Here is a 23657-nt window from a genome sequence, read left to right on the forward strand (position 1 = left end):
CAGCACCACGGCATGTCATGGCCACCCACACCACGGCACGTCATGACCACCCGCACCACGGTTTCAGCGTGCCGTCAACCCTCCCCTCCGCTGCCGCCTCCGCCAGCCCATGGCTCCCCTCCCGACAGCTCAGCCCAGGCCCAGTAAGAAGCCACTGATGGAGGCTGTTGTGCAAATATATTAATACTTGAAATTTCTCACATTTTTCAGGCAGGGAAGGAGAAATGTTGTTCAAGTTTTAACTGGGATGCCTAATGAAGATTTATTCTGGTCCTGTAAATCAAGAGCACATGGGAATAACCTCTCTTCCTTAGATTAACCGGGTTATTTTTTTCATGACCACTAGACCTTAGATCCGCTCCTCATTTCTTTCCATACCCGTGGAGGGCAAGAAATAGCCATACTTGGTCAATGAGAAAATAAAGTTAAATGCAAATAGACACGTGATGACTAAATCCAAGTTTCCCAAAGCTATTATTTCCCTAAAGGCAGAGTCTCCGGGGCGGAGGAGGTGCAGCAGACAGCACGTGCGGGGCTGGGTGGCCGAGCGGGGGGCTCGCTCTGTCCCCCGGCCCCCACCCTCAGGTGCCCTGAGCCTGCGGGCGAGGACGAGCGCTGCCGTCGGTCCCCGCCGTGGGCCTCGGCTCTGGGTGCAGCCGCCCCGGCCAGGCCCTGCGTCCCCATCACCCGGGGAAATCCCCGACTTCAGAGCGCTCCGCCGGGATCACAGACGGGCCCGGAAAGCTGCGAGAGGGGCAGACACCGCTGAGCGCAGGCACTGTCCTTAGGCCGGCTGTATCTCCTTGAGAAACTGGGCAAAAATGCCCGATAATATTTCATTTTGAGGGAGTAACAGATGATATTTCCTTCATCACGTGATTTTTTTTTTTGCTGAATTCCTTATTTTTGACTCGGTTTGCACCTACAAAGCTAACTCCGAGGGCAACCGGTGAAGGCGTTGATTTTGTGAAGGGAGCTGCTCTGTCGTTATCACACCAGCACAAAACCGAGCAGACATGGACCGGCACGTGAACCCGTCCTACGTTAAAAAGACCCCAAGGCTGCCAAGCCATGCACTCCAAATGCTGAAACAAGCCCCGGCGACGCTTCGCCCTTTGGCTGCCCGACGGCGGGGCACTGGGCCCCACCACCGCCCCGAGGGACAGCACGAAGCATTAAAGGAGAGGCCACATACAGGCAGGAGGGCAGGGACACGAAGGCCACAGGGGCCAGAAGGCAGCTTTAGTTCTGGCATCTCCTCGTGCATGAGGACTCCCGGCCTTGGGGGATCCCTTCCGAAGTTGGGGGGCTTCTCGGAGCTTTAGAGAAGCAAAGCGGACCCAGCAGGGTCATGCCAGGTCAGCCCCGGGCAGGGCTGAGCCTGCCAGAGCCCCAGGTCCGGGCTATTTAATAGCTCAGTCCCTGCTATTTTTAGAGACACCCCCCCACACAGCTGACGCTCGAGTCCCACCCCACAGAAAAAGGCGTATTTCTGTGCCTGCTCCGCACAGGTAAAGCCTCCTCCCGCACCTCATCCCACTCCCATCCCGCTGGCCCCAGGCTCACCCCAGCCCTGCGGACCCCAGACCCAGGCGCTGCCACCGTGCTTGCGCCCACGGTGCTTCCTCAGGGCATTAAACCGAAGTCACACCGCACGGGAAAAACAGCCAAACTTCTGCAGCGAGCACGAGCGAGCGTGCCGTGGGGAGCCATCTCCATTCACGGGGCGACTTGCGGGAAGGTCTCCCCTCTCTAAGCTCTACCCGGCGCAGCGCGGGGCCAGGTGTGCGGCGTCTGGGATGCAGCCGGCATGGAGACGGGCTGAGCTACAGGCAGAGCGCTGCCTCTTCGACCCCGCGCGCAGGAGAGCGGCAGACGGGGACACGCCACGGACCGCAGGACTCGCGACGCTGAAGGCAAACAGGCAGGTTCGCACGAACCCCTGCCCGCAGCTGGGGAAAAGGAAAGGCCAGGCGAGCAGAAATGGCCAGGTCCTCCCGGGCACCCTGCCATGAAGGCAGACCAGAAATGGGAAGTTTTTGCCTCTGAGCACGCTGCTAAATAATCTTCCAAGAGAGACAGATGGTCTTATAACTTCAGAAATCAACAAGCCTCTAACGGAGCATTAGAAACCTGTAAGAAGCAACTGTTCAGAGGCATCCCAGCAGTCCTGCCAGGCTGTGCTTCACTTCATCAGAGGCAGCGGAGCAGTCCTTCGGTGGCAGGAAAAAATTAAAAGGGCAGGGGGCGGATAAAATAAGCGCTCAGAGCCACCCCTGGGGAACATCACTGCAAAGACGTGGCCAAGGACTTTAACAAAATAAAAGTGTTAAAAAATAGAAGTGTTTCACATTCTAGTCCTATTTGCTGGGCATGAAATAGCAGCCAGCCCGTCTCCCCAACAACAGCCGCCCGCCGCTGCTCTCCTCGGGAGCAGCAGCAGGACGGTGCGGATGGAGCAGCTCGTCCCGGCGCTTGCCCGAGGCTGGCCGACGGAGGGGTGCACGGCCACCTCCGAAACGGGGCACCTGCGGGACCCAGGCAAGCATCCCTCGGGCTAGCTGTGAATTTCGGGTGCTCTGCCAGCCACCCCAGCCCTCCCTGTGCGCTTCTGATGCTCACCTCCCCTTCCAAAAGAAAAGGCAGAAGCCCCCCTGGGCATCGTTTGCACGCTCGTACTTAGGAGAGCGCAGGCGGGCAACTCCGGGGAGTCGCAATGCAAAAACGCAGCCCATCTCGTTACCTGGCTAAACATCACCTGGGCCCGCCCCACCTTCAGAACAGTCCCGCACAACAAGAAATTACTGCGAGAGGGGAAACCGAAACCCTCGCGCCTCCAGCTGCCTCCTCCAGTAAGTTCTGGCCGCCGTTTATTTTCCAAACGGCAACACATCAGTTGTTCAGCTTTGCAAACAACTAAAAGCCTGCAGCAAGTCGCAGGTAGGAAGCCATTCAGAAGCGGCCAGTATCATCCCCAACAGCTAGTTTAAGACTAAGGTATTACGCTTATTTTAAGCACCAAAAGATGATTCTAACGAGGCTGTGTAATGAGACCTGGCTACTGCTGCCTGTGTTTGCAGCACCCACCTCTGATTTGGCCTCAGCCAGACTGAAGCGCTCGGAGCGGCCGCCCGTGCACCCAGCAGAGCGGGGCCCGGCACGCAGCACAGGTCTTTGAATAATACAGGGGACACAGATGAGACTAATAAATAAATAAAACAGAGAACAAATAATACAAAGCAGACCCCAGCCAAGGTGTCGGTTGTCCGCGGTGATACACCCCACATCAGAGGCTTCACAGGCACGCACTGCAAAGCTACCATAGCAAGGTGCTTGTTTTAAAGGATTTTAAAAATCACGATCTTAAATCTGCTTTTCACGATCACACAATTTAGTCTGAAAACCTCCCCCACTTCAGCTGAAGTATGTATCTATGCTAGAAACACAGCACTCTGCTTCTTGTTTTGCCCTGTTTTCTCAGGAAGACGCTTTCTGCAAGGGCAGGATAAAGAAACCCAACGCTTCTTTCAAAACAAATCCCCCTCTCTGGGGCTTTGGTGGCCCCGGCCGCCAGCCCCGGTCCCCCTGTGCCCTGCCGCCGCAGTGACAGCCCCTGGCATGGGACAGCAGTCCTGCTGACTCACCGAGTACAACTCCCGCCCAGAGGACTTTTTCCATAAAAATAAAACCAGCCCTAATAAATAAATGCATTCCCATAGTAAAACCCCAATTGGTGGCTGGGAAGGAAGAGCCTTTGCCCTGCAGCAAAACAATTTCCCTCCCAGTTGGTGAAGGAGGACCATGCTCGAGGGAAGGCGACTCTGAGAATGATGGCGTTCCCCTGGGGAGGAAGCTGGAGTAACGGCACCGAGGCTGGGAGACCTCGGCCCCAGCACGGTCACTGCTGTAACGCTCATCGCACCCCGAGGGGGGCCAAGGAACCGGCTCAGCTCCCCATGGAGCAGACCTGGGGGATACACCAGCATTTAGAAGGGAGCCGAGAGGCTTTTCTAAACAGAAGCTCAAACAAACATCTCTCATTTCACAGATAGCGTTCACAATTTTTAGCACTGCACATTTAAAGGCAACCTTTGAATGCATCGGTGCTCCCTGCAGCAAAAGGAAAACAAGAAATCCCTCCGACTTGCTGTCCTTAACATTTGTCCTCCAACAAGTCTCCCACTGAGATCAACAGGAGTTATTTCCACAAGAACATCAGTTTTCAGCTTAATAAGAAGCAAGAACATCAAAATGACCCAACTTCTTTCCCTGCAGTTTCCCAAGGCTTTTGCAGAGGGCGAGTAGCTGTGCCACAGCTCCCGTGCAGTCAGGAGCCACCATGCCCAACACGAAACATCATGTGTGGGGACACCCCACTTGGGCTCTACCAAGGCTTAAAGGATGAAGGCAGAAGCACTGAATCCAGCTGCAGCCTGTGGGGAGGAGGCAACTAACGATGGAAAGGTTGGATGGTCTCAGGCACACCGCTGTCCCTGCCGTTGGCTGGGCTGGAGAGCAGCTCCAAGGTGGACATCGCTTTGGGGCAACACGTCGCAGCCTTCCCTGAGCACAGACCAGAGGTTGGTACTTTGTGACCAGCAGAAAAAATGTGTTTTCCCCTCTGCCCGCTTCGTAGCACGTGTGAGAAGGTGACACAAAGCCACTGATGGGCAACCCACCGATGCCATGAGACAACATAAGCAAGGATTTCAAAGTGACGTTAATGCCGAAAGGCTCGTCGTGCGCCCGCTCTGCCCGTCGCCCTCCCCAGGTGGGCACCCATCTCAGGACAGCTTCAGCGGAGACTGGGGCTGGGCAGGACGGTGAGGCTGGACAGGACACGGGGGTCACCGTGCCCACCCTGCCACGCGGGCAAAGGGCGACAGACGCACCAACACCTAAAGGCACCAAACCTCAGAATAAAGCAGGACAAGGCCCTAACTAATGAAGGCATTTCCCCTCTGCGGAAATCTCCATCAGCCCGTTTTTTTCAGCAATGCATTTAGCAGAAAATAAGGAGTAGGTCAAATTCTGGCCTGGGGTAGTTTTTAATTTACTAACCTTTGCTGTCGTCCCGTTAGGGAAGCAGAGGTCCCTTTCTCGAAGGGAAGGAAACACCGAATCCAGGATTCTCTTGTACTTGTTCTCTTAAAGAGTTTCTTGTTCAGAAAGAAATCCCTTATTCTTTCAAGGAGGAAAGCGGGACTTCCTGGCCTCCGCACACCTGGAATTTTACAGCTCCTCAGCTGCAGGGTTTGAATTTTGGCGAGCGCTGGCTCCCAGCTCAGGCAGCTGATCAGCTCATGGGAAGGCTGCCAGGAAAGCCAACCCCTCCTGAACGGGTCCTCAAACAGGACGGCCCCAGTCCACGGCCGAAAAATTACAGAAAATGGTGAAGAACACAAGAAAAAACCCAAAATCCTGAAGCAGAGCTCAAAGATGGGTCTCACAGGGCCGGCAGAGAGTTTGGCAGAGTATTTGAAGGAGCACAAAGGGCAAGGCACCCTGAGCCCTTCCCCGCGGCTGTATACCCTAATTGTGGGTCCAGTAATTACAGGGGAGCACCAGGACCCCTTGCACGGCAGTAACGGATACTACAGACCGACTGCAGCGTCCGTAGCTGCCCGGGGCTTCCTGCGAAGCCCAAATTACTCAGCTGGTTAAAAAAACAGAAGCGGTTTTATACCGATATTATTTGGGTAGTCCCGCAGAGCAGCAACGACAAAGCCGCCGGGATACTGGCACCAGTCAGACACCCTGCCCCGACCCCGACTGCAGCCTGTGAACAGCCGCGGGGCAGGGCTGGGGGACAGACCCGCTGCTGGCAGGCAGCCCTCCTCGCCCTCCTCATCCTCGCCACTGCAAACCAACAGCCCCACAGAGCACTGACCACCGAGGGCAAAACGCCACGGACCTGCCAAAACCACGGGCACAGAGGGGCTGAAGTGACATCTATACATACTGTTTAAAAATAATAAAATGACGTCAGACGCTTCATTTCTCATTGAAAGACTGGGTTAAAAATACTGGATTTAAATGTTTGGCGTTATAGAGAAGAAAACATTTGCCTTGTGGTATTGCTCACCTTAGACTCACTTTTCAACCTTCAGCTCAACATTGACTGAGAACTTGTGTATTCCTGCGTGTGTAAAAATTATCTCATAATCGCTGCATTTGAGGAAAAGCACCACATGCCACAAACGCTGTCAGAGCCATAAGAGCTGCCGGTGCTGCCCTGCTAATCACTATTTCACTTCACAGAATTGTAAAGGCCCCTTAACTGGTGGCAAGCAAATGGTTTCAGTGCCGGTCTGCTCAATTCCTTGGTAACAGCAAGATGCCTCCATTCCCCAAAGCCCCACAGAGGTTTAACTGATTTATTCTGCTGAACTTCTTCATGATTTCTATGAAAAAAAGAAATTATTAGCAAGAGGCAACTCTTGGAAACTGAAAAACTGCAAATTTGGCAAACAACTCCTGTAAGGTCACAGCAAGACTCAGGCTCACAAACCTTGCTGCATTATAAGTCACATCATTTTTTTCCCCTCGAAGGATAAGTAAACTAAAAACTTCCTGTTGGGGGAATGGTATGTGACTGACTTCCAGAGCTTCAACCGACAGTACAGGCATGATGCCTCTTAACTCAGTACATAACATACGTAAGGCGCAACCTCAATGGAGAGGCGTCCTACCTTTCGGATGCTCTACTCTGCTGCCACAGCACTCCTTGCAGGCGGCTTTCTCGCAGTAGGTAAATCCACAGGCATCAGGCAAGGCACGGAGCTGAGCCTTGCAAACCCTGCTCCCGCAGTCAACGCCAGGCGAGGCCAGCAAGAGCCCGGGCTCGTTCGGTACTCATGCAGCTCATGGTTTTAGTGGCAGTGATGGTGAGGAGAGAGGCAGAGCGGATGGATGAAAGCCAGAGCTGTCCTCTGTTCACACACACGCTCACGCAGGCAGGAGTGCCGGCTGCCCGCTGTGTACTTACCCTTCTGCCCGTGCAAACCGCTGCGGGCAGGGGCCTGAGCCGTCTCCACACGCTGGCAGCAAGGGCTGCACCCCGGACCCCCCAAACCCCAACCCGTGCTGTCAACCAAGCCAACAGCAACAAGTTGCACCATCTCTACCAGTACCCACCCTGGCACTTATCCATTTCAAGTCCTTAGCAATCCTTCCGCTAATACCCAGAAGAAAGCAGCTAAAGCAAAAATGTCACCCTCTACTCTCAAGGGACTGGGGACTTCTACGGTTGAGTGGGAACTGGAAGTGTTTGGAGCCTGTGGGAGGACCGGAGGGGTGGGAAGGAAGGTCTCCCTTAATTGAGAAGGTCGCTGCATATGGCAAGGCCATAAACTGCGGTGGAGGGAGCAGCATTCCTCTCAGCCGCTCCGCGGGGACGGGCAGGGGCGTGCCGAGGAGCGCCGGGGGGAAAATTGGCTTCGGCTTGCAAGGACTGCAATGGCTCTTGAAGATCTGAGCAGATCTTCACATGTACAAGGAGGGGAGGTTCTGTGGGAAAATGCTATCGGGCCCGGCAGAGCCGTGGCAGGAAGGAAATTCCCCTAGCAGAGACGGCCATCGGCGCGAAGGCTCAGCTGTGTCAAGTTCAGGGGACTTCATAAATAACTCAGCCGTCCCCAGGGAGTCATTGCTAAGGTCGCTATTTTTTCCCTTGAACTTTCCAGATGAAGGAAGCAATAGCAGAAGCAATGGCACAGATTTGGCTGGAGATCAACTGTACTGACAACAGTCACAGAATTTAACTCAGAAGAAAAGTCCTTTGTGTTTGCTGGAGTTATCACCAGATGGGTCGAGCAGTTCAAGCAGCAATGCGGAGTTCTGCTCGAAAAATATTCCACATGTGCAAAATAATCAGAGCTGAAACTCGCTGGCAGATATAACGCCCAGTAACTAATTCCACCGCTTAGACCGAGTTAAAAATGCAGGGCACATGCTAGGCACCCATTAAAAATTAAGATGTTAAATTGTATTCTTCAACAAACGGCTGGGATTCAGAGTAAGAAACAGCCCTGATTAAAGATTAAGGACAGAGAGCCTATAAAACACTAATTACCACTGTACTTACAGTGAATTTGGCCTGTTGGGTTTAATTACTTCTAGTTCAAGATCACTTGAGTTCAGGCTGGGCTGGGGAGCGCTGTTGGAGTTGAGGAAGCTGTTCACGTTTGAAGAGATGACGGATTCCAGGCTGGAGTTGATGATACTGTTCCTGTTCTCCTCTAAAAAACATCAAAACCCCAGAATCATCAGCCATCACATGCAGCTGCCATCGCACACAAAAGTAAAGAGCACGCTGCTGCGAAGGCATCGAGCGCTCCTGGCAATACCCCCTGCCCCAACGCAAGCAGGGCAGCGTCCTGCCAGACCCCAGAAGACGGGCAGGCAGTTTACAGTCACGTTTTCTAGATATTATACATTAAACTACAAGAAATACCAGGTACTCTTTTTTTTTTCCTTAAGATGCAGCTACATTTTGAATACCATTTTTAGTAAGAAAATATTCATTTTTCTCAAGGCATTAATATTTTATATTCCCAAAGACATCTGAAGTACCAGCAACCTGAAAAAAAAATTGAAATACAAACTACATACAGGAATGGATTTCTCTGTGGCTGAAATCAGCTGCCAAGGGACTGAGCATTTGTGTGACTGAGCAGAATAACATTTTAGAACAAGAAAAAGGACAGATCACCCAGTTAAAGTTTATCTGAGCAAAAAAATGCTTCAGCTAGGACTTGACATCAACTACTATCGATCTTTTCTGGCCAGGTCTATAACCCAAAAGCAGCAGAGGAGAAAGGGGATGGGGTCTCCACTCCGTTTTGCCTTAGCTCTTCTGAAATACAGCGCAGCTGTGGGTCAGAAACTCATGTTCTGATCATATCTGACCCGAAATAGTGCCTCATGCCTGCTCCCGCCGTAGTGCCGGCTGTACTCTGTCGGAGAAACGCTGGCACCGCTCCGCTGACAATCTGGAGGTTTCTTAAGAGTTCCTCGTTTCCCTTGATCATATTCTGTTAAGAGATTCCCCCTTTATTTGTGTAACTTCAGCAGAGGAGTGAAAATATTATGCATCCCAAACTGACATCCGCAGCAGGGGCTCCCTCTTCAGCTCTAGGCCGAATTACCTAAATCACATTAGTTCATTTTCATAAGATGCCTTTTCCGTATAAGCAGTAATTGCAATTGTGAGAAGCAATTATCATCACTGATGGCATGGAAAGCAGCCCTGTTGCAGAGAACTGCTACTTCTGTCATGATGTGCCCCTGGAAGATAGGCACCTGCTGGAAAACATAATGAGTCCTACTTCAATGAGAAATCTTTCAAAAAGTATTTTTCCAGGGCACACCAATATAATCAAATTACTCCTAAAAAGCACATAGTAATAGGGAACCCCTTACTCCCAATCCCTTTGAATCGTACACCTCTGCTTGTGTTAGGAGAACGTGTAATACTCATCCGTATCCTGTAGGCATTTAAAGAAGGATAAAACAGCGTCAGAGGAACTCCTGGGATATATGAAAAGTTAATCCTGAATATACAGCAGAAAGAAACCACCCACACTTCCGTCAAACAGCTCGGCAGTAGCGTTGTCTCGGGCGCAGAGGAGCACGTGCTTCAAGAGAAAAGCCTACAGGAGCCAAAGGTTTGTGGGTGCCAGGGGACGAGCAGAGTCTAACGCTCCTCGCCGCACTCCTTCGCTGGAGCTGCTGCAGCCTCCTGGTACCTGGACAAATTCAGAGCGCCCACAGGGCAGCGAGCCAGGGCTACAACTTGGTTTAGCGCAGGCTGAGCTTATCTTCCAGAGATGAGCCAAAGCCAAGGATGTGTTAATTATGCTGATACACGTCAACACATTCCTGAAATTGCATTTCATTAATCTTGATCTCCAATAAGCCACCAAGGGAACAAGCAGCACGTACACTTCTCTGTCCCCTCCTTTGTTCCTCCAAAGTACCGAGTTGGATTTTTTGTCCAGCCGTGGTTTCCAACCCGCCACTGTCTGACATGCCAAAAGGAAAATACAAGCGATCTCGTCAGCTTTGAGCCATATGGTGGCTCAAACGACAAGCCATGCTTTCCCTAAACCAAGACAGAAAAGCTCATAAAGAAGCATGATTTCCCCAGGGGCAGGTCCTCTGACAGGAAGCTATGAGCTCACGAAAGCCTGCCTGGGACTCAGAAGGCACAAGCACTTTGTGATGAAAAAGATTGTCCACGCAGAAGATAAGAAGAGGCAAAAGTGAAGAAAAGCAGAGTGCTGACCTCCACAAATACCGACAGGCAGACGTGGGAGCCAGCAGATGAAATAAGACAGAAATTAAGCTGCTGACGGACCTAAAATCCCCAAAAGGCCCATCGAAATCACTCCTCTATTTTTGCATCGGCCAGTACAGGTTTTAAGCAGTGCTGTGACAGACCACCTCCGCAGCGTATCAAGGTGGCCAAGCCCCGGGACTGCCCACGCTGAGCCTTGCCGGACCGAACGGCCGGATCGGAGGCTGCGAGGAGCGCGGACCTGAGCCGCTGGAGTGTGGTCTAACACCACATCTTCTTATTTCCAAACATTTTCTGCCCAAGGCTGAAGTCTGAAAATAAGCTCCATAAGCCTAACAAATCAGTGTCAATTGTCTGCCTAATCTCAGAGCTAGGTACCCGCCAATATTGAATTAAAGTCCCTATCAGCCAAGAAACTGGAAGTGTTTCATCTAAAGAGGAACGGAGATGAATGGCAGAATCTGAAACTCTTGCTTTGTTTTATTTCCTCCTTTTTAAAAGGCTGACACTGTATTTTCCTTCATGTTTTTAAAAGCTTGTGTGAAGGATTCTTTGCTGTGAGATTTAATTTGGTCTTACAGCTACAAGAGCAGAACCGCCCATCAGCTGAAGCGTGCTCCTTCTCTGTCACGCAGAAGGCAGGAGAGCCGCCCTGCAAACCGCCAGCAGAGCCGGGTGCGAGGGGCTCACAGCCGGCCACGCTCTCGGTGCAGACCACCGGCACCCCCCTCGCAGCACGGCCCCGGCCCCGGCTCCTGCCTGCATCTCCTCTCCACTGGCACCGTGGCCCAGCTCCTGCCGACGAGAGAGCTACCATTAATAAACCAAACCAGCGACTTCTCTCCAAGAGCCCCAAACTACCTTTCTGGAACGGAGGGGCTTACGGGAGAGCTGGACGCGTCCATTTTTTGCAGTCCTCCCTTTGCTAAACAACAAACTCTCCCGTTGCTGAACTGCTCAGCCAGTCTCAGTTCCCTCTCTCCCAGCTCGAGAACCAGCAACACGGCAAAGCGAGGCTGAGTTTTCACCACTTACCCAAACCCTGGTGAATCTTAATGGAAAGTAAGTCAAGCAGAGCCGCAGGAGCCTCACCGAAGCCTCCGGCTTCTCCGGGCTCTCCTCCAGCAGAGGCCACACCTTGCCAGATAGCAGAGCAGCAGCTTCTGGCCCATAACCTGATCTAGGGCACTCTGATAACAGTTATCCACAGGGACCACGGAAGTGATGACAAAAGCACTCTGCATAACAAAATATGAGCAAAGTGCCAAAACACTGTTTATAATGAAGAACTGATAAGGAACAAACCGGTGTATTTGCTGCGTTAACGACACTTGTTTCACAATATCCACTCAGTTCCTGGGTCAGTTGTGGACAAAAATGTGAATGTTTAACAACGAAATAATCACTATAATTATCTAATCTGCTCTCTTGCATGATTCTGTCTGTTGAACATTATAATTTGACTTACACACAGCTTTGTATGATGAATTTTAGTGAAAATATTAGAAAGGTATTTGACTTCAATGAACAGATTTCAAGTAACGGAAAATTCACTGTCCCGCTTAACTTGTTTTTACGGTTAAATTGCGCTCAGTCTTAAAAAATGTGCACTCTGTTTCCATTTTGAATGTGTCTAGCTTCAATTTCCAGCTATTAGATCTTATTATGTCTTTGTTTCATAGATGAACGACTCCTGCGGCATGCCTTCGGTGTTCCCGTTGTGCTTGGGGCTCCTCTGAGCCGTCCTTACCCCGTCCAATACCTGTTTCGATGCACGAACACCAAAGTGACCACGTACTTCAGGGCTCCCTGTCCCTCACCCCCGAGACAGCCACCGGCAAAGGAAAGAGGCGCTTCCACCAAACGCGGGCGCAGCCAGCGCTCTGCGACGGGGAGGCTGCCGAAGGTGCCAGCTCTTTGTGTGTCACAGCGGAGCTATTTCTATGTCACAGCTCAGGACGCGATGCGGACGTGGCACTCGGCTCGGCTTGAGCTGCTGTCCAAGCCCCCGCGCTTCAGCCTGACTTAGAGCCTTGGCCTGTCTCCGGACCAGTAAGAAAGGAAACCTCACGTTATTCCTCAACTGATACGTGCAGCAGGGACGGCAAACACCGAATAAAATGGTAGTGGCTTCTCATAGACACAGGAGATTACAGACTGTCAGGAGGAAAACTGAGAAAACATTGCTTCGTGTGGGAATAAATAAATGCAGAAACAAATAAATGAACTCAGTTCCTCTTCTAGGCAGGGGAGGACGGTACATGAAGGCTCCGGCAGCCGGGTGACTCTAGAGCCTAACAAGCAACTGCTCCGTTAGCAGCAAATCAATTACTTAGGCTGAAATTTTTCAAAAGCAGCTTTTGATATTTGAGGCTCCACTGAGAGTCGTGCGATACACTATCTCCAGAGCACGCTTTGGAGCTACCACTGCTTCCTTAAACCCACGGGTATTGTTATGACATCCTCCAAAACGAGAGTGCCTGATAATTAACTGTAACTCAATCAGAGGCAGACAAGCCCACGTTTTGAGGGTCGGCAAAGTACACAGCAACCGCTCCAGCCACCCCGCGGTTTTAAGTCCTGGGGAGACGGGTGAACTCCAGCCTTCCCCTGCTCCTCGCTCCCCGTGCTCACCCGCCTGCCCGAGCAAGGCAAGCCAAGCCCCCGAGCGCTTGCTCTGCTCACCAGGTTATTCTCCTGCTTTTTTAGCAAAGTGGGACCGTTCCCTCTGCAACTGGCCAGTTGCAGGAGCAGCCCGAGGCAAGCGTTGGGAGCGCGTGGCCAGGAGGAACGGGAGAGCTGGGAACTGGACTTACGCTGTGACGTAAAGCAACAGCCTGAGCAGACGCATTTCTGCCACTCCATGAGTAGGGCTGGGGCACTGACTCTCTCCCCTAAATATCTGAAGCATCAATTAGTGACAGAAATGGAAAGATGATCTTCAACATTTTTAAACTGCCGTGGTACATAATCCTCAGAAAAATGCAGAACCTCCTGGCTGAGTTCTCGTGTCTGTAAAAGGCAAAGTGCCTTTGGGCATCCAAAAAGGGTCGCCCTTTGGAGACGCAGGCGGGCGTCCACCCTTGCCGCATGTGTTGCAGCCCGCGTGCAAGAGCGCATCTCGGCAGCTGATGACGGCGAGGACGCGGGCCGGGGAACATGAGAACAGGAATGCGCAGGGGCCGTCAGGTGGGGAAGGGACAGCGACGCTTTATACTGTGATAATGCAGCCTCATTTCAAGCCCCTGGTTAAGGGCTTGGATGCCAGACGATCTTCACACTCCCCATCAACGTGACAGCAGAGGAAACCGAAGCCTGATCCTGTTACAGGAATCACCTCTTCCACTGACACCGGTAAAACTGCATTTTGTGGCATGGGAATTACAATCTGTTAGTCATGATTAGGGCAAAAACTTTGTCAAGTGGGAAAGCCGGGAGCTGCGGCTGGGCATACTTACGCTTCTCGTTGGGCTGTGCCGTGTGGAAGAGCGTCAGCGGTCTCTCGCTGCAGGAGGGAGGCTTCGAGTCCGTGCTCTTCTTGCGAGATAAGAGCAGCTGCGAGTTCGATGGCGGAGTCTCTGGCACCGTGTTAAATATCTGTTAAAAATAATAAACAAGTCGTTCTTTGGCATCACCCCTTCGAACAGAACAGCCGCCTACCTGCCTGGTCTGCACCGCTCTGACCGCTCTGCAGAGCAGCGCCCGAGGAAGACGCGCATCCAACAAGGCGACATTTCGGGTACAATTCCCTGAATTCTACATTCCCACCCTGTCTGCACTCCTTTTCTCTATTCTTCACCCAAGACGCATGTTGTGAAGAACCCCGATACTCAGGCCCTCTGCTGAGTTTTCCAGGGTGCGTGGTGCCCCAGCAACAGTGCCCGGGCACGACAAACCGGCGCGTCCCCACACACGCTTCCCCGCGGCGCGGCCCTCAGCACCCTCGCACCCATCGATGCCGACCAGCTCGCGGAAGTGTTCGCAACTTCCAGGCACAGCTGTCAGAAAACTGAATACTCACATTTTTCTCAAGGGGATGGAATTTTAAAACCACCCAAACCTGAAGAGCAGCAGTTTTGTTTGTTGTTGGTATTTCGTTATTTATTGTTTCTTCTCCGGAACCCCAGGCTCAGACAACAGCAGCGCTGCCTCAAGACCAGCTCTCCCAAGGTCTCCCTTTGCTAGAGCATATTAAACACCATCCCTCAGCGTCCTTCCCTGCTCTGCCTGCCCCTGCCAGACAGCCGACCGTCGCTGCCGGGGGGGCCAACAGGAAAACCGTACTTCAGAGGCGGCTCGCTGCCCGCCGCAGCGCTGGGGTGACTCCTCCGGAGCACGCAGCCATCGCCGCTGGTCGCCGGCAGCCCTTGCCTTGAAGAAAGCCACAAAATGCCGCCTGCCAGCTAGCGGAAGCGGCTGCCAGCAGTTAATTGGTTTGTTTGATGTAACAACAACAAAATCCTCACACACACACATAAACCCTCCGTGCTGGTTTCTACAAATAAACACTAAAGAGCCAAGATGCGTTAGCCAAAAATTTTAATGTCACATCTCTCCCCAAAAGCGTGAAGAGGCGGGTGTACAGGGCAGTACTTACGGCCCTCGGAGAGGAGCTAATGACCTGTTCTCAAAGAATCAAACACCTCGCGGCTAAGGACATGGCTCCCCAACCTTTCTATTTGCAGGGACTCGCTGCCTAGGCTCAGGTTCGGCTTCCGAGCCCGCAGACGGGGTGAGGCACAGCAAGCTGCGATGAATCACTGTGCAGAACTCCTGCCTGCACGGCAGGCCCCGGCACCGGCACCGGCACCGACGGAGCGAGCAGTTGAATCTGGCTGTGCCTAGCTGGGCACGCTGCGAAACAGATGGATGGATTACGGAGTCCTACTGCAGCCCTTCCTGGAGAGCTCTGCTGAGCTCATTCACACATTCCTCCTGGCCTTATGGATTAGCGGAGGGAGAAGCAGCCCAAGCCACACTTTCTGCAAGCAGCACCGCTCGTTTTCACCCCACGCGCGCCCGCCCGCAGCCGCTCCCACCTCCAAAGCAGCTGTTTCCCAGGCTCCCCGAGGGAGTTTGGGGGCCAGCAGCTCCCCAGCCCCTTGCATGGCTGCTGCACCCTGCTCCCCGCACCCCGACAGCCCTCCCCGCACCCCGACAGCCCTCCCCAGCACCCCGACAGCTCCCCCCAGCACAGGCGCTGGCGCTCAGGCCAGCTCGCAGGTCCCGCTTAGAAGGGCTATTCGTAGCACATTGCTTACCATGCTAAAACATTACACAGCTGCACATGCTTCAGGTGCCTGTCCCGGCTGCTGGGACCCGTGCCGTGAGCCCTTCGCTCTGTGTGCTAAATACAGCTTCTCTGGGGCAGGATCCTCAGCACAGGGGGCCGAAATCGGTACCAGGGGCACCTTGCCTGCCCTGAGCTCCGTTCCCCATACCCAGCACAGCCACTGCCTGCCTTGACGTGCTCTTGCTTTCAAATTGCTTTTCAATAGTAAATTCTACTTGGGAACTATAATGAAATATATAAATCAAGCAAGATGGAAGTATTGATTTATGAATTGTATTTTATGCAATGATTTCCCACAGCACACTTGAAAATAAACTTCCAGGTTTTCGTTTCCTTTTTTTGGTCTTTAATAAGGGAAGATATATACACTCTTAAATTACGAACTCAGTGACTGAAAACAGCCTCAGCTCCTAAGGAGGCTGCATTTTTAAACGCAGCTGGAACTTCGCTACGAAACAATTTTACTAAAAAGCACCTGAGATCTTGCACACTCCAACTCATCACAACCAACTCTGTATTTCAGTTAAAACGCCAAATCAGCCCAAATATCCACACTGCAGATGGCCTGCACCGCACCCTCGTGCCGCACACTCTCCGGCCGCACTGGCGGAGGCAGGGGACGGGCAGGCAGCGCGGGAGGCAGGGGACGGGCAGCCTGCGCCCAGCAGCACACCCACCCCGTGGCGGGCACAGATGTGCTCGTGCTCCGCTCGAGCCCCGGGGTTTACAGCCTGCGCTTCAGGCACTGACACAACTGCAGCTGTAAGGGCTCAGTAAATACGCTGCTGGCTAGGCTGTAAATGTCTTTTATTAACCCACAACCTCTTCCATGAGCACCCTTCGCCCCTCGAGCAGCAAGGTCCCCAGAGGAACACCCGCTGCCCAGGCGGCACGGCCGGCAGCCCACGCTGCGGCAGGACAGAGCCGCGGCTCTGGCCGGCACGCTGCGGTGACGACAGCACGCCGCGGGCTCCTGATGAAGCAGAAACACCAGCGTTTCTCCAGGATGGTCTTCAACCACGAACCTCCTCGGAGGCCCAAGCCCGCTACGGCATCTCCACCAAGATAAAGTCGGAGAGGGGGAGCAGAAGCAATGTGGAGGCGGAGGCAGGGCTATTAAAAGCCGCTCTCTCTACCACCTCTGAGCGGCACAAAGCACACAGGCTAAATTTAGCCGCTCACAATGGAGAAAAGTCAATTAACAGCTACATTTAAAAAAGCACAATGCTGATTTTGAAGGTCTAAGGAGAGACCCCAAGAACTGTCAGATAAATAGCTCGCTGTAGATGCGACTTTGCCATTATTGTGTATCGGGAAATGGCACAAATCTCTTCAGCAGCAAAGGAAACCGGCACCGCTGGACCAAAACCTGCTACTCCATCTCCCTCAGCTCAGGCATCGCTTGCACAAAACCCCCACTCTTCTTCACAGGAAAGTTTCTCAGGTTTGTTTCATTTTTTAATTTAACAAGAATGGCCGAGACATGCTCCTCACTGCGCAAACCTGTGTTATAGCTCTCCCAGTCACAGAGCCCAATTAACGGGGAGAGAGAGACAGTTTAATAGCCGGAGTGGGAGAGGAGCAGCCAGGATTCATAAATCACATTTACAGCCGTACCTCGCACACTCGCTCGGCCTGATGCAAGCGGCAATTTCGTGGCTCCACACCACCTTCTCCCGTCTGCAAAGCTGCAAAGACCCGGCGGCACCTCATCTCGGATGGCAGTTAAACGGCGGAATGAAACCCCCGACTGAAACACATCCAGGTGCTGCGGCATCGTCCTTCACCCTGCACCTCTCCCAGAGAGACCGGCCCGTGGCCCCACCGCCAGCGCTGAGCACCGGGGGTGCATCCCCAGCACCGACGGCTGCTCTGTGCAAGGAGGGGGACGAGGCACGGGCGCTGCCCGTGGGTTTCGGAGGAATTCCTCCCCGCTGCCAGGCCGCCCGCGCTTACACTGGGGGCACTGGTGGGGCTGGGGATGGTGTCCCCCCATCAGAGCCCTCCTTCCCTCCCTGCACCCCGGCACGCACTGGAGGATCTCCTCGTGCTTGGCATTAATTACCCCATTACGCCCATTTTATTACAAGGCGGGTGAAAAGCACAGAGGTTAGGTATCCTCCCCAAATCGGAGGGACGCGATGTAACAGCAGACGAAGATCCACCCCCTGGTCTCTGCTCCGGCCAACAGCTCGGTATAGTCCCGTGCACAAAGCTGCACCTGGACTCGCCCAGGGAACTTGGAGCTAAGAAGCTGCTGTGATGTTCAACATGTCAGTGCTATAAAGTCTTACATGAGGACCGGCTAAAACCACTGCCAACAGCATCGCTGAACACTTCTGCTAACTACAGAAAAGAATAAAACGCAGACGAGGTGCTGAGGGCTGTGACTTTAGTATTAGTCCTTACTGTTTCCTGAGGTTAGTGTTTGGGTCTGTGTGATTCCCTGCGTAAACCAGTCTCCTACTTGTCGTCAATACTGGCTGCATTAACATTTCACCTGGTCAGTCCTTCGTCTGGAGGGAACATCATCAAGACAGAAAATCGATCTCTTAATTTTGTAACACTTCAGAACAACGGCCTTTTCCAGAGAGCTATAAAAATTTAAGCTTTGGAAAAGAAAATGGATGGACATCTGCAATTGTCAGATGTAATAATATTTCAGTATTACTGTTGGTTAACTTTTAATTTTTAAATCAGAAATATGGTGTTAAATGGCCATCACTTGAGTAACTAGGCATACAACACAGCATCCTTATTTTTTTTTTTGCACAGGACGCACTCTTGGTTTGCCCGTCATGGCAACATCCAGACCCAGAGGAGAAAAATCATATTATCCATGTAATTATATATAATCAGGATACATTTTATAACACATTACCTTAATGTATTGTATTCACAAACAGAAAAGACTGAGAATCACTAACGGATAAATCTTATTAAGTAGCAATTTGACATTTTGTTGGTTCGTTGGGTAGCGTTGGGCAGCTGAGAGCCGGGCACGTTGCTGCCGCTCGGCTTTTTCAGGGCTCCTGTTTGCTGGTGGAACATCTGGCAGACAAATGGAGCCGTCATCCCCTCCTCCCCCAGCTCCGACCCTCCTCTCATCCCAACGCTGCCCCACACTCCCAGAAGCTCTGGTGTCAGCACAACCCACAGGAGAGCACCCAAAGCACAGCAGGTCCCAGTGGCAGCTGCCATCATAAAGACAAACGCAAGGGCTGCGATACCTTGATGCAGAGACCTTCTCGAGGAGAACACATCTGAGAAGATTTAAAAAACGTCTCAGAGTTTATTGCCGTTATTGCGAGTATAACAAACAATTTGGATCCGACACCTGGAAACCTGTTAAAGTTCCAGAAACGATTCAACTTTTTGGATTACACCCAGGGTTTAATGGGCTGTGTCGGACACTCTGGCAACACAGAGCAAACCGTAATTTACCAGTTGTTCCGGGAACCTTCAGAAAGTCCCTGTTTTGCTGACTACAATTCCAAACTGCACATCGCTCCCGAGGCGCATCGGAAACATCGCGCGCAGGGCACGCGTTAGTCCGGAGGTACCGCCGAAGGGAGCACAAGTTGGTGTTAATCCGTGAAGGCGCTGGACGGTCACCACCGCATTCTGCAGCATCCTTCTCTCATACTTTTATGGCTTCGGGATGAACGTTTTTCCCCAGGGATAATCTCAGGTGGAAGATGAGCCAAACCTCAGGTGAGGTGACTGCAGATGCAGGCAGGTGAGCAGGGAACGCTGACTAACCCCCCGAAACCCTCTCCACTGCCCCGGCAATCAGATAAGCCTACTGAAGCGATCGTGTAAACAAGCTGCCTGCAGTTCTTCAGAGCAAGAGATGTCATCATCAAGCTTGCTTTTTTTTTTTTTTTTTTTTGGTTACACGATGACAACAGTAATTTTGATGGGAGAGGCATTCCACTTACCTGGGGGAAATATAATGTAATACCAGACAGTTGCTGATTGCCAGGAACCATTCAAATCAATTACCTTTTTCCTGCGAAGGTGCTTAATCATAAACAGCGTCTGTGAGTCACTGGTGTAAAACAATATAAAGCACCAGCAGCACAAGCGCAGGCAACTTGCATATTGCTAATCACCTGCGGCAGCTCCTGTGGGGAACCTTCAACAAGCTCGAATCAATTCAAATTAAGAAATACACTAAAACGAAACAGTCCTAAAGCAGGAGCTGAACCAGCGCTAACACTGCATTTAAGAGATTTTCCTCTCCCGGAGTTACCCCTTCCTATCTCCCTCCTTCCCAGGATCTTTTCTTGAGAGCCCTGGAGAGATGGGGACACGGGTTCACAGGCGTTTCGCTCGCAGCATCCTTGTGCGAAGCGGCAGCCGCAGACGGCCCTGGCCCCGCGAGCCCCGCGAGCGCGGCTCAGCACCCTGCAACTTCGGCCCTCGCTGCACCCGAGCGCCCCGGCGGCCGGTACATCCACCTGCAGAATTAATTGGCGATGAATGTATGTAACCAGCTTGCAGATTCACCCGTCTGCTGGTGCCACAGATTACTCCTAAGGAGGGGGAAGCATCGAAGCGCCAGGACACCCTGGGGTAGGAGCTGGAATTTGGCTGGTGAGCAGAGACGAGCCCTGCAGACCACCCAGCCGCTATCTCTGCAGAAATCTGTCATCGATTCCTCCACAGATGCCAGCTGATGGAGGGCTCAGCTGGCACAGCAAGCCAGGCACAAAAAAAAATCAGGCACAATCATTACCAACAGCTCATTTACCAACAGTTCAATCTTTCAGAGGCGCAAAGGTTCGTCTCTTTTGCTATTGGGTTTGATGTGACGTTGTACACAGCGCTTTGAGATGCCTTCCCATAGGTGCATCCATTGATTATCTGGCATCCTACTTTTATTTCCTGGCCTGTCACTCCCCGGAGTCAGAGAAGTCGGTCAAAACCCTCAGGGTCCTTGCTCCATTCATTTTCTAAATATACTTCAGTTCCGTGCATTACTACGATTAAGAGGGCCAAGTCTTTATTAGAATTTAGTCCCCTACTTCTGGTATATGTACACGGGCTTGGGACCATGGCCTCTCTAGGGTTCTTTGAGTAAGGCTCCTTAGTAAAACGAGGGGAGTACTCAGAGCAGGCACTGACATCATTGTGATAGGTTTAGTGATTCTGAGAGCTATTGTTCCTAGTATGACGCTGCGTCCCTTCAGAGCGTTCCATCTGCATGACATTTTAATACCATAATGTCCCTTTGCTGTGTCACGCATTGAGCAATGACTTCTGTTACAGCATTACATACATCAAGGTTGCCCTTAGCACACTTTGAGCTTTGTAGTGGACCTTGCACCCCTCTTGTTCCCTCAGGAGACTTCCTCAGTCCATATCTGTGACCCAGCCCAGGCAATCTGTCCTCTCTTCCCTCTAGCCGTGCCTCCCTTTGTTCCCTGGTCCTCTGGTGACATGTTTACTTGATTCAGATCCCCTCTACGTTTAATCGTCGTGTCCCCAGTCCTTTTTCTGTCTCTCTGGCTCCCTCGGGACATTTTTTCTCCCAGTCACGATGCCTCCTGAGACCTTCCTTGTGCTCCACATCCATCTTGTAGCACTTTGAGCTGTAGAGCACTCATTTGTTCCTCTACGCTATCCAGGATTCCTGTGTTAAGTCCCTGGCCACCTGAGACCATCTGTACTCCACTCAGATGATCACCCAAGTTCCTCCTTGTTGTCCCAAGCCTTCTTTTGTCTGTCAGCCCCCTCAACAACCCTCTCCTCACAGTCACGATGCCTCCTGGGACCTTCCTTGTTCTCCACAGCACCTTGTAGCAAGTTATCTTCCTTTCCATCTTTCTTGTTCCGTCAGAGCCTCCCGTCTTTCTTCGCTATGCAGTGCTCCTTTATCTTTCTGTCTGCCATCGAGGGCGTCTCCGTTCGGTTCCTCTCTCGCTCAGTCGTCTCTAGTTTGCCTAGATCCCCTCCTGAGACTCCAAGGCCCTATGTCTCCAAGCCTTCTTTTCTTACCCTGCCCCTCCTAATTCCTAATTCTTACCCTCCTCATTCCTCTACTGTCTATAACAATGTCACCTGAGTCCTTTCTTGCACTCCACAACACTCTTGTAGCACTTTGGCTCCCTTTTGATTTTTTTTTTGGGGGTTTTTTTTTTGTGCATTTCAGAGTGCTCTTATCTTACTCTTTGCTGTTTAGGATGCCTCGTTCAGCCCTCGGCCTCCTGATGACATCTGTACTTGGTTGAAATCCCCTTCAGAGCTCCTCATTGTCATCTCGGAGGCTTCTTTGGTCTCTCGGGCCCCCTCGGGACTCCTCTGCTCCCTTTGACGAGCTCTCATGAGACATCCCCTATGCCCCAGAGCCCCGTTTTAGGTTGGCAGGGCACTCTGCACCCCTCTTTTCCCCTCAGAACCCTTCCTGAGTCCGCATCTCTTACCCCAATCAGTCTATGACCAGGAGAGCTCAAAGAAGGCTCACTGTGGCTGTCATATTTATGGGATAAAGTGGTTGGCTCGCAGTGAAATTACATGCAGTAGGAAAGACATGCATGAGGCTCCTTGTACCCACAACTTTGTTCCTTGCTAAACGAGTCTTGGAAAAGCCACCCGCTCTTCACATGTTAGTCGCACGATGGCTGTTCCAAGCTCATGTGCACCGATGCTCTCTGTGCCACTCGGCTCCTTTGTGGCTTCTCAGGGAACAGATCGGGACCAGAGGAGTTCTTGGCCCGGCCACGGCTCAGGCCTTCACCTCCTCGGGAGCCTGTACCAAACCATTGCGAGTGTGGTGAAGAGGTGAGCGCAGCCGTCGCGCTCCACCCCGTGCCTACAGTCAATCCGCTTTATCGACTCATGGAGTGGTAGCACGGTCACCTCTTGCCACTATGTCACAAATATGTGGTGTACTGCAGATCAGTGGTAAGAGTACAATTATTGGATAAGCTGTTTAGTTTAACTGTCCCAATTAATGCTAGTTATATACTATTTTACGTACAGAATCAATTGATTGTATGCGTTTTACATGCTGGATTGATGTAATTTGTTTCATTTTTTGCCAAACTTTGATATACAGAATGATTATAAGTTCAGGGACAAAAAACGATTGCGTTCAATCTTTCATTTGCGCCTCTGAAAGACTGAACTGTTGGAAAAAGTTCAGGCACAAAGAAAATCAATGTCTAAAGGCGTGTTCCTATAAGGGCCCGCGAGGGAAGGGCTCCATAAAGCACAACGAGGGGAAGGGAGATAAAACACGCTCGTAGCGATGCCGTGCTGCTCGTGACGCTGGCAGCACAGCCGAAGAGCTCATCAGCACCCGGGAGAGGCGGTGAATGCTTCCCTGGACTGACACAGAGATGACAGACAGACGGAGGTGACCATCGAAGGCCGACACGAGGTTTCGTGCCGGTTCCTCCACGCAGGACCAGGGCTGGGGGAGCTGGGCTTTGCTCAGAACCGCAGGTTCATCGCTGCTGCTCACACGCCCCTCTGCACAGCAGCTCACAATTAAGCCATCCTTGCCACTACATGCCATGCGGAGGGGAAGAAAATAGCTCCTCCGTCCTAAATAAATACCATGGCCTTTATGTGCCCGGGGAAGCAATTTTTCCAAGAATGGGTGAACCACAGAGGCTGTCTCCCCATCCCCGCTGGCTGCGCTTTTGATGGCCCTTTGCAGCCCCACCCAGACACGCCCCAGGACTGCCGCCCGTGCCACACGTACCAGAGGCTCAGCCTCGCACCTTAACCTGCAAGAAACCCTTTACGTTCAAGACATCTACAAGCAAAACCCCGCACCGGAGCCGCGATGCCACCCTGCCACGGCAGCCCCGGCCGGGGGCAAGCCTGCCTCTACTTCTTTCTTTGCAGCCTGAATGCACAAATTAGTTATTTCTTTCCAACCAAAACCAGATGAACAAAAGATTGTAAACAGTGAACTGTTTGAATTTAGAAGAAAATGGCATTTTTTTAGCCCTGCTGTTTGCATGCAGCCACCCCATGCGGCCAGCCTGGAGGGACAGCCAGTGCCATGGCCCCGGCAAGCCGCCTCCGCTCCACCGACAGACAAGAACA

At 52.1% G+C, this 23657-nt stretch overlaps 1 protein-coding gene across 2 annotated transcripts in view; it reads right to left on the reverse strand.

Annotated features, from left to right (window-relative positions):
- The window catches only part of ARHGAP26 (Rho GTPase activating protein 26), a 156955-nt gene that overhangs the window by 28001 nt on the left and 105297 nt on the right, over window positions 1–23657 (reverse strand). For both annotated transcript variants that reach the window (XM_072872807.1, XM_072872808.1), the window contains exons 19-20: window positions 13759–13897; window positions 8087–8240 (exon numbers count right to left, since the gene is read on the reverse strand). In XM_072872807.1, coding sequence (XP_072728908.1) covers window positions 8087–8240; window positions 13759–13897 — 293 coding nt within the window. The remainder of the gene's footprint in view (window positions 1–8086; window positions 8241–13758; window positions 13898–23657) is intronic.

Source organism: Ciconia boyciana, chromosome 9 (assembly GCF_034638445.1).
Source record: "Ciconia boyciana chromosome 9, ASM3463844v1, whole genome shotgun sequence".
Taxonomy (NCBI): Eukaryota; Metazoa; Chordata; class Aves; order Ciconiiformes; family Ciconiidae; genus Ciconia; species Ciconia boyciana.